This window comes from Pagrus pagrus (assembly GCF_965226575.1).
Source record: "Pagrus pagrus genome assembly, chromosome: 4".
In the NCBI taxonomy this organism is placed as follows: Eukaryota; Metazoa; Chordata; class Actinopteri; order Spariformes; family Sparidae; genus Pagrus; species Pagrus pagrus.
This window is the reverse complement of record NC_140188.1, coordinates 26,220,159-26,231,904: the sequence shown is the minus strand read 5'-3', so window position 1 is coordinate 26,231,904 and position 11,746 is coordinate 26,220,159. Positions and strand designations below refer to the sequence as shown.

At 40.9% G+C, this 11,746-nt stretch overlaps 1 protein-coding gene across 3 annotated transcripts in view; it reads right to left on the bottom strand.

Annotated features, from left to right (window-relative positions):
- Positions 1-652: 652 nt before the first annotated feature.
- lsamp (limbic system associated membrane protein) overlaps positions 653-11,746 on the bottom strand; it is a 487,383-nt gene continuing 476,289 nt past the window's right edge. For all 3 annotated transcript variants that reach the window (XM_084351806.1, XM_084351805.1, XM_084351804.1), the window contains 2 exons: positions 8,794-8,942; positions 653-4,768 (listed from right to left, as the gene is read on the bottom strand). In XM_084351806.1, the coding sequence (XP_084207932.1) occupies positions 4,671-4,768; positions 8,794-8,942 (247 nt within the window). In that variant the 3' untranslated portion in view covers positions 653-4,670. The remainder of the gene's footprint in view (positions 4,769-8,793; positions 8,943-11,746) is intronic.

Below are 11,746 nucleotides of genomic sequence, written 5' to 3'. Positions count from 1 at the left end.
GTGACTTCTTTCTAGAAAGCAAAAAAAAAAAGCTGGTGTGCTGAACAAGCAGTCCTGGATAACTTCTCTCAAAACTTTCTTTCACCCTCTCCCTTCTGAGTCACACACTGTTCTATACCTTCCTCCCTGCCGAGGACAAAAATTGCTCTAACACCTTTATTTCTTTATTTGTTACTTTTTTGTGCGAGAATATGTAAAAATAACTTTAGCTTCTTGTTACTTTTACACCCAGTCCTTCTAGGTAGAAAAAGTTATAGTATGTATAAAATATAACATCCACCTTCACCCACATTTTCTAAGCAGATGTTTTTTACCTTTTGCTGGAATCTGAGCAGCTACAGGCTTTTCCCCCCCTAAACTTTGACACTGTTCATCTTTAGAGGCTAATAATGGCTGAATACTGTTGTATCCTCATCCTGCCAGATACCATGACACAGTGAGGGCATAATTTGGTTTGTCATGACACCTTGTGGTGAAACATTTTACTGCAGCCGTACCCATGGCAGTGATGCGCCTGTGCCATATTGCCATTGATGTCAGTCCAGTCTTACCTTTCATCTTTGGCATGACAAAGTGAAACTGGAACATCCCTCTGGTGATGAGCTGAATGTCAGTCGTTTCTCACATACAAAAATGTCCTCCAGAGAGAATATAACAATACATATATTATTTTATTTGCATGTTACATGGTGATAAACACAACAGTACCATTAGGATTCCGTGTGTTCCAAGCTATCTCCAAAGAAAAGAGGTTACTGCCCCGACAGCTCAAGTCACATTCAAATACAGAACATTAAATTCAAACAACTTTATTTTGTGTTATGAACATTTTCTCATATACCTTTATTACATAGCATTTTTTTTTAGAAACTGACTGCAATCACCTTATGCCATAATAAAGAAAAGTAAAATAGAAAAAAAGAAAAAAAGAAAACAAAATGGGACATTGCTATGTCGTAATCCATGATTGAATCTTCATTTCCCGCGACAAGGGGAAGGGACGTATAAACGTGATAGTTACATTTTTCTGTTTAAATCTTTAAATGTTGAGTTGTATAAACACGATCTTATGGATTTGCTGACTTTACAACATTCTACTGTAGAAACATCATACTGTATATACACACAGAGGAGGAAAAGAAAGAAAAAAACAAATCTTAACCTAAAAATAGGGGGTTACTACTGTAACCGCCAACGGAAAATAGAAAGCTAGCTCTCGGCTAACTCATGCCTCATGTTGACTTCTCAGGTCGTAATAACAAGGAAAAGAATCAGAATCAGAGTACACACGCGCACATACGTAAGCCAACGGTGAAGCGATGGTGATGTTTTGAGGCTATGCTCAATAGTAAACTAGAAAGCTGTCTCTACAGTCTTCAGTAGATATCCGGGTCTGTCTACAGGGGGTTGCTGCTGTGTCCGTAGGCTGGCTGTTGGTCTCTATGAGCAATGGAAGGACAGTATTTCCTTATTCCTGTCAGCTTTATGGATAAGACAGAGCTGCATGGCTTTTACATAAGTGGTCTTAGTGTCAGTCGGTGCTTATTGGCTGTTTTTAACCTGCATGGACACACGTTGGTGAGGTCTGCCTGTCACAAAAATCACATGAATTACCATTCAATGATAGTCAACTTACTGTAGTGTCCTTTAAATTGGATTCCTGGCACTAGTGACACTGCCGGCTCTCCCCATCATGCATTCCACGCAGGTTAAAATAAGTACTGCACACAACTTGGAGATATTTGACCCTGCCCTTGGTAGTCTGTCAGGGTCTCCTCCGGCAAAAAACAAGAAAAGTTTTGTCTGAGAGTCTGCCCAAGGCCAGCCTAGCTCTGCCCTGAGGTTTTTTCCTTTTTTAATATGTGACACATCGTGAGACAGACGGACTTACTGAAACAGACATGTAGCACAGATCACTCTCATGCATCATGAAGAACAATTTCACCACAGATTCCAGATCATTCGCTTCTTACCACGGTAAGAAGATGGTTGCCGCTGATAAACTAGCATCCTCAATATGTGCTAAAAAGCAGTAAGAGAGTCTGCAGAAACACCAATGTAGTAGAAAAGCATCAGGAGTCAAGTTCGTCCACGTTAAAGTGGACACACCAGATTTGTTCAGTTGTAGAAAATAAATAAAAAATAAATGAAGAAAAAGCACGCGTAAGAGGATGAAAGCGTTAAAACGAGCTGCTTTCTCAACACTTCCCAGACTGAGAAATCTGATTGGAAGATGCTGTTAATGCTGCGACTGATAGAGACGACAGAAATGCTGTTTCTTAACTGTTTAAATGCTTCAGCTTTCATTGGAGTAGCGTCCTTTCTCAGTCTCTGCACAGCTCTACCCACGTGAGAATTAGACCGGATCTGATTGCAACACCACAAAGTCACACAGCCATGGCCTCAGAAGCATTTACAATGAAAACACTGGGAACAATGTCTTTAATGTATGACAAGGATGACATTAATTACACGTGTGTTTTACAGTACTGGTACTATTCCGGCTTGGTTGTTAGAAGAGCGGAGACACGAACACACATCCGGTGGAGAAGCTGAGCTGGGCGGCTGGAGTCCACGCGCTATTAGTCACCTTTACAGCAGGTCAAAATGAATGGCAAAAAAAAAGGCAGCTAATAGTGCACCAGTTTCAGCAATTCACATCACGGCTCAGCAATGACCTCTGAGCTGTTTCCTGAAAGAGCTGCACTCTTTGAAAGATCTTCTTCTTGTAAGTTTTACAAAATATGACACAGGTGGTCTTCATTTAACCATTTTCGTTCACAAAGAAACAAGCGTCAGTGTGATGAGAAGATGTGCTGCAGGACACGTCATTTAATGTGTTATTCTGTTGTAGAAGCCCATCAGCAGTGGCCTTGGTGGCCATTGAGGGAAATAAGCATTCAATATTCTCTTTGCTCTCACACTGAATTGTTGGAGCGTTACAAGCTAAACATAATCTTCCATTTCTTCCAACATCATGTAAGTCAGCACTTTTGTATCATCTCAAGGATAGGTACAATAATAACTGCACACAACTATCTTCTTTTTATGCTAGAGCTTTTTTTTTTTTTTTTTTTAAACAACATCATTGTCTAATGGGCTTCAGTTCACATGATGAGCAGGGTTGCCAGTTCTTCGAGAGATCTACGAGTTATTCATCCTCAACAAGTTGCTACCCTACTCAGACACATGGACACATAAAGATTTGCCTTTTCATATAGTATAAGGACATTGGATTCAAGTATATATATACACACAACTAATATGAATGAGGTAAAGACAGAAAAAAAAATGAACCTCAATATCAATATATTATGAATTTTTCTGTATCGTTTCATATTAAAACACACATACTTCTTTGAAAGAGAGAGAAAAAAAAAGTAAGTCATTCATTGGTGTCATACATTTTTATCCAAATTCCAGCAGTATAGAAGAATGATCCTAAAACTCAGAAACTAAAAAGTGAACACTGCATGTGGTACAGTATGCTGTATGTACTGGAGCTAAGGTGCAGCCTTGACTGCACAGTATGGTAGGTTGGTTGACACACAAGCAACATACACTGCAACAATTTCCCCCCGGTTCCCTTTTGTTACAGTGGCGGAGCGAGTCGTCTTATCGTAGAGAAATACAAAATTTTTACTATGTACAGTACGCTTCATTATTGTAACCTTACTGTGTTTTTTCTTTTCCTGCTGCGAAAGAAAAAAGAGGAATTGGTTTGGAATAAAGGCGAGTGGTTGCAAAGCCACTGAATGATGGGATGTAGGTATCCATCAGCGGATGAACTAATTTCCTTTGTACTCGGCGTGGTTTAGCTCGGTAGGATCAAGTCTAGTTTCTATTCACTGCATTACTCCTCGATTTCTGGGCTCGGCGGCGACAACCCAAGCGGCTGCTGCATCCGGAAATGATGTCATTGATTGGAGAGATATCCATCTAATACTCTATATCTTTGTTTCAGTCTAGTAGCATCAGCTTATAATAGTACATACTTTAATATCAAGCTCTTATCTCTTTACAGAATCAGCTGCTGTATTTTCCCTTTGACTTCTGTGTGTGTTAGTCTCAAAATCTATAAATATGGATATTTGGCAGATACTTTGCATGTTGCTCATAAATGCACTGGTTAAACACTTGGTTAAATCTAAAAAAAATTAAAGTTAAAATAATGCATCTATGGGTGTAAGAAGGAATATACCTTATGTCTTCAGTACTTCTAGAGACATTTGATTGTTGGCATCCCTGTGAGCGGGGCGCCTCTGCTTTCATTCCCATGACGACAAAAAATACAAGAAATCCCAAACCCGATCCAGACCCCGAAGACAAGATATAGCAGAAACAAAGAAGTGCATACGAATTGAAAAGAACAATGCAATTCTTGTAAAGAGCACTGTTTGCTTGTTCTGTCCTTCATTTCACTGTTTTTTGTGTTGTTCTCATAACATTTTACTCGTAACCCATCACTTTTCGTAATATCTGTAAGCTGTGCTCGAGAGCAAGTAAGGTTTTCGTATCATGATGCAAACAGTCTGGGTGGGCGGGGGGGCGGGTAAGTTGGTAATAAGGTAGCAATAAGGATGTCGGTGAGTTGGAGAGAAGGAGGAGGAGGGAAGGCCAGGAGGGGGGAGAAGAAGAAGAAGAAGGAGAGGAGGAGGAGGACAGCCGTATTAACACTTGAAGAAAAGGCAGGCGAAGCTGGCCAGCAGGAGCCACAGTGATTGAGATACACAGGCAGAGCCGTTGATATCTCGACCTGTCCCGGGTCCTGTACAGAGAAAGACAGAGAGAGAAGACTGTCAGAGAGCTCACTCAGACCGTAGACCCTGTATCTTGAGAAGAAAATAGTGCCACTGTTTTGGTTTTCTTGAGGATTCACACAGATCATCTTGATTCTTTTGATGCTTTAAAATAATCCATATTCACATGTGGACTTCCTCTGTCGGTAAATACGAAAACTGTAATGTCAGTTACTATCGACTAACTACAGACTTAACCATACTGTATATGTGGTAAAACACGGCGGTACTGAAGGCTCAGCACACTGCAACCTGAGAAAACACATGCACACTGACAAGACAAATGCAAAATCAAACACTGGAACACTGCGAGCTGAACAAAAGAAGTTCCTAGGGGACAATAAAAAGAGTTGAACACACCCAGACAAACCTGGGGCACACTATCTGTCGCCATGAGGCTTTTGAAGTCACTTAGGTCGCCGATCCATTACTCATCTACGGAAGCTGAGAAGGGGCTGTTTTTGTAATGTAGTGTATAATCCATATTATAGCCTTATTGATCGTAGGTCGCATAAAATTACATTTTATTGCATGCACATTCCTATCATTTTTGTTATGTTCATTACTGATAACACCACATACACATATACAACTAAATAACCGTCCTGACCTGGCAGATGTTTTATGTGCCCACCTCTAGTTAAACACATACACGGAGTCATTGATCTCCTAAAGTATTGACAAAATGTCTTGTTTATGCCAAATTAAGGATGAGTCATCAAACTCCCCTAGAACTCCCAGTAGGGAGGAAGTTGAAGGTGAAGGCCCCTTTGTTGCCTTAGGCTCTACGTAAGAGAAAGAGAAACTTGTGTTATTGGTCAGTTATGAATCATATGAGGTAAAACTGACAGGTGTCTAAAGCAGGAGAAAAGACCCCATTGGTGGAAACACTTAAGAAGGAAGGATGAGCGTATAAATGATACTGCATTTTGTTATGTCCTCTGGTTCCATACTCTGCAGACTTTTTGTCATTTCCTTTAATTGCTTATCACTCTCAGTGTTTAGGAGTGCCTTCTGTCTTAACAGATGTAGTCATTGCATTAAAGCTAGAAATTTGAAATCAGACTGAATCACGTCTAAGGCAGAAATTGCATTGTGTCTATCTGCAAGAGACAACATTCAGATCAGTTCTTGCCTTTAAGGAGGGGACTTGCTCGGCTGCAACTTGGTGATCGTGCAGGGACTGTCAACTTCCACAGCAGTAAGGTTGTTCTCTCTTGAGAAATGATCTTGCTATCTTGAGAAATCTGCCCTTTCCTCAAGATAACAAGATAATTCAACCCCTTGTCAACAGAGCTTTGCTATCATGAGATAACAAAACAGTAACTTTGGCTCATGTTTTTTTCTTTTCTTTTCTAGTTTTAACAGTCTGATTGCATGTTTCAGATGTTATTTGCTATTAATCAACATTTATTCATTTGCTGATTACAAGGCTTCCAATTGGAATAACGGTACATGGTATCTGAATGATGCAATCGGAATGTTAAAACAAGGCAAAACAAACAAACAAACAAAATAACTTTTATTGTTGGCTCATTGTCGTTAAGTGCATTAAACTGCTTTGTAGCTCATTTCTGTTCTCCTCTGTGCGACTCGCAGTGTTTCTGTGTTCAGTTGTGTGCTGTCAAAATGATTAAGATGTTTCTGTATTTATGTGTTTTGTGTTTTGACATGCCTTTGAGCTCTTAGTGACACTATAATAAGAGCTTAAAAGTGAAGATCATCGTTGCATCACAAGAAAGACAGCTGAGGTTGCACTGATCTTCGTAGCTTCAGAGGCCCGTGCCACAGAACAGGAATTGTGGGTAGCGAGGTAACTTCAAGATAACAGATCAAGACATATAAAAGAATCGCCTTCTGACCAATCAGTTTTCTGGAAAATGGCATTATCATTCATAGAATATCCTGTGGAGCTCGGTGGGTGGATCGTGATAGGTGCACTCCCTTTTAACACATTCATTTAATGGAATACACAAATGTAGCTGTGGTCAGATCTGCTTGTTCCCTAATGATGGAGCAGTGACATCATAAGCCTGTTAATTTACACATTCAGACAGCTGTCCTTCATGTGTCCGCTGCAGCTGTGTTGCTTTTAGTCTGGATTATATGTGTTTATATTATGTTTGACTTTGAGTAAACTGCTCTCTGATTGGGACATGTTCCGCTCTGCTGCCAGGAGACTTGTCCATGTTTGCAATTGGCCATATGCTGCAAACGCCTCCCCTTTTGTGTGAATGCGTAGCGATTTGAATCCTCTGGCTCAACTATTTAACTGGTTGAATCTGCGCTGCTCTCATCAACCTTCATCTGCACTCATTACCAGCAGAGCCACTCAGATAAACCTCCTGTTTCCTATCTGATCACCGAGAAATGGTAACTGCTACCAAGCTGCTCCTGAACTTATGTGAGAGTCTAGCAGTTACAGAGCCGGGAGGAGTTGGTGGAAACCAAAAAAAGCGCAGGAGAGAGAGTCTGGATTTCATTCATTTGGTAGTCTGAAAATGTTTCTAATGTTTCTCTATGTCTGGTAGGTGAGAATGAAGTAGGAGTATTTCTGCCCTCCAGTGGCCAAAATGGGTCATGCAACTATAAAGTTTCCTAATCATTACAAACATTAACCGGCTTATGAATGTGCTGCAGTTATGACTGACATTTGCGTTGTGATTACAAATGTTGCTTTGCTGCTAAAATCATTGTTATGACATTAATTAATTTGACCTGCAGTACGTCACATGTTGGGTACATTATGGAATATATATGAACAGACCCTTTTGTGGTAATTTCTCTCCACTCTGATATTATTTTGAAATGAAAGTTACACTCTGATTAAAAAAAGTAACAAAGCAAAGCTTCTATTTTAAGGTTTTTCCCACCAAGCTGAATGGACAGTTGAGAAAATTATGAAGACGAACATGAGCCTTTGTCCACTCTCGTCCCATTTTGGGACATTTTTTGGAAGTTCAAGGAGACAACTATTCCTACGGCTTTACTTAAAGGATTAGTTCACCCAGAAATGGGAATTCAGGCATTGTGCATCGATGAAAAGTCGGGTGAAGTTTCATAGTCCAGCAGCATTCTCTTAAACAACTGAAGTAGATGGGGACTTGTTTTGAGAAGTTTAAATCACCAGAAAGAAAACCACAAAATTACTTCACACAGCTTGTCAGTCTTAATCCACGTCTCTGGGAGCCCGAGATCCCAAATTAATTTGTAAAGACTTTATTTACACCCCTCGACACACAGTCAAGCTCATGAAGCTTAGCAGCTAGAGCGAAGATTTCAGCTTTGAAAAGGGTGTAAATAACATCCCCAATCAATTTGGGACGTCAGAGCTTGCAGAGATTTGGATTACGTCATTTTTATTTTTTTACACTTTAAAAGTCCCCATCTACTTCAGTAGTTTAGGAGAATGCTGCGACACTGTTTTGCTGTAAAGCTCCAGAAATGTTTTGTGGACTATGAAACCAGCATGAGGGTGAGTAGATAATGACTGAATTTTCATTTTTGGGTGAACTTATCCTTTTTAAAACCTCTGAACTTCACCCACATCCCACATGTCACCCTCCCTCTCAAGTCATATTCTTGAATTTTCATGAGGGTTCAGTTAAAATGACTCTCACTGTTCGCCAAATGACAAAAAATGAATGCACAGCAAGGCTCTCATACGAGTCTCCGATTGGTCATCTCTTGCAGCGAAGCTTAAAGAAAAGCACACACCTACTGTGAGTTTCCTGCCCGCTGATTCTCAATGATTCAGTAGGAAATCGGGTTAGTCTTTCGGTCTCACCTTGAAACTCACAATAATTTGAAAGAGGGTTTGTTCAAACACTGAGGTGATACTGTAACCTTGCTGTGACTTTTCACGCCTAACACTTCATCTTTGTTGCTCAGTATAAAGTCCCAAGTTGTGTGTCAGAGCTGTGTTTTTAATAAAACAAGAATTTCCGGTTTCAAACTGCGCACTATAGCAAAAGGCGCTGCTGTCTATACTTACTATAGAGGAAAAGACTGGCATTCTGGACGCCCAGTCGGTTTGTGGCCACACAGGTGTAGTTCCCATAATCCTCTTCGGTGACGTTGGCTATCACGAGAATTGCGGTAGTGCCGGAAATTTGGATGTTAATGCCCTGGGAATTAGACAGCCTGGAGAGAAGAGACAGAGAGAAAGTAAGGTCATTTTAAGTAAATTGCAAATTAATCAAAATGAAAAGTTTAAGCCAGAAGGGGGTTTGTGACATTTGGGGTAAAATAATAAAGTGTGCAGCGTCTGTGCAGGCAAAGGAGAAGAGTCACTTCACCAGAGCTTCATTAAAAATAGTGCCTTTCTACAAAAAACAGAATACACACTTACTAGTCAGATTAGTCACAACCTACCTCATTGCTTAAAAATAGACTTGATTATGCGCCGCACAACAACATGTCACTGTTCACAATGTGGTTGACAGGATTCATGAATGTGCTGTTACATTCCAGAGGTGCAACGCTGCTGCCTCCAGAACGTACTGTCATTGTCTTTTTAGCAAAATGGCTCACAATAACACATTTAATTCGTCACCTTGAATTATCTGATTTTATATTAGTGTGACAGTTTTTGCAAAACAATTACGATTACTTCAACTGACATCTGAAGACAGTCAAATCCATGTGCTTACATATAAATAACAGACCTTCCAAACATTATCTAGAGTACTGTATGAAAGTAAAGGTCCTTAGATAGCTAATAGCAGTAATTATATTCAGCAATGAGTTATACTTTGGTGCTGGCAATCACTTTGCCAAAGCAGGGGTCAGTGTCATGTCAGTGAACTTTGTGAGTGTAGGCGTTAAGGGGAGATAAGCCTTTCTCATTTTTGAACCGACCTTTGAACAGTTCAGCACAATGCTGCATTTACCAGTAAGCAATCCTTGACCTTTGGGTTATTTGTCGGGCAAAGAAAACAAGCTGCCGTTTCCAGAGAGCCAATGACACTGTCCAGGCTGTACTCTATTTTTTGTAATTTAAAAGTGCCGTGTGTAGGATTTAGTGGCATCTAGCAGCCCAAACACCAGGAATAAATGGTGAGGTTCGGTTACGGCACAAAAACACTCAGCGCGGGTTAGGAAACCATTGTGTTTGGGCTAAAAATACCTGTAATAGGTTGCCATTAAACACACTGTTCTGAGGTCTTCCTAAAAATATCCTGGGGTATCATGTTTATAAATTTTGCAATACTGTCACCCCTCAGGCAAAAATATCCAGTGTTTTCACACCGACACTGCGAGAGACCGCTCTGGCTTTTCAGCCGTCTCGCCTGTAAATCCACCGCCACCTCCCTCCACCTCCATGTAATATGAACATGATATAACGCACTCTGTAGAAATGTCAACTACGTATGTAGCCTATGACATGAACACATTTGAACGCTTCTGTAGTTTGCAAAAATGTTAATTTCTAACATTTTATCCTGGTGACTGGGCGGCATTTGGCGGTGTGGTTGCAGAATGCTAGATGCAGTCAACCAGCTGAATACCCCTCACCTCACCCTCCTGTACGACACTGTAGAAACATGGCAGTGCAACATGGTGGACTCCATTTCTGCCCCTACAGTCCCCTAAATCCTACGCACTCGACCTTGAAGCTTGTGGCAACTTGTAAGCATGCAAAACAGCCAGTAAAGAGTGCAAATACGAAAACAATGCTTTGGAGATATTTCTATATGGTTACTTGTTGTACTTTATGTGCACTTTTTGTTATAACTCAACAATTCAAATGCCATTACCCTCCTTCACATTGACGGATTATTTTGTTGTCATCAAACAAACAAACAGGATCATTGTTATTCCGTTTTGGGATGAAAGATTAGTATGCTGCTGAAGTCCTTCCCTCCACTACCGGGAGTCTTAAAAGCACCGAACTTCTGACAATCAATTATGTCCACCTTGAACTCCCTTTCGGCACAAATGAATCAATACAATTTGCTGACTCAGACTGTATACCTCGCTGATGAACTGTTCCTTACATCACCGCAACCAAATAAAAACGACACGGTGCACATTATGGATTCCGCTTGTTCCGGGCTGATTGAGCCCTTTCGTATCATGAATGAAGTGAAGTTCATTTAAGGCGCCTCAACTTAATCCTGCTTAAGTCCGGGTAATGTGGTAATCGGAATTTGAGCAGGGGAGCAGAAGTTTATGCTGACACATCCTTGGCTGATAGGAAGTATTAACATAAAAAGGAAAAACGCACATCGCTGCCCAGCATAATTTGGCTCGCTGGGGAGCGGGGACTTGATAAAGTGCTGAGGTCCTGCCCATGGGGACACCTTGGGAACGGCGGTGGCGGAGCGTGTGCGCGTGTATCTGAAAGCAAGAGAGCGAGAGCAAAAGAAAGACCTTAGGGAGGGCAAGTGTACCGGCAGTGTCCCCACTTAATCTAAAAGCAAGCCCCTCGTCCCTCCTGAAGATAAGGCCAGCAGCAGATATATTCTCCAGTGTGTCCTCATGAGAAGTGACGGCACTATTAAAAAGGCCAGCCTTCCCACAGAGCATGCTGAGAGGCCCGGATAATACACAACACCACAGGGAAGGCAAACAGCTATTTTTACTATAGATTACAGTGCATGATTGTAATGCCGTAGCACGGGGAATAAACTGACCGAACAGGTCAAAAGGGACAGAACTCTCTTTTGCTTTCACAGTGAACATTTCAGGTTTTATCTGCACACACGTTCAAATACAAAGCAGCAGTAACACTGGAGTATAAAGAACTGGATCTCTGTCCTCCCAAAGTGCATCCTCTTTTCTATTACATTTATCCAGCTCAACATTTCTGCTGCCTGTTTTAACTTTTAACACGTTGGCTTCCGCAGCCGACAGCTTCTCTCACTTTTGATTTCAAGTTAATTCGAAAATATGCCTGCGTCTCTGCCAGCGTCTTCATCTGGCATAATAGATTGGAATACATT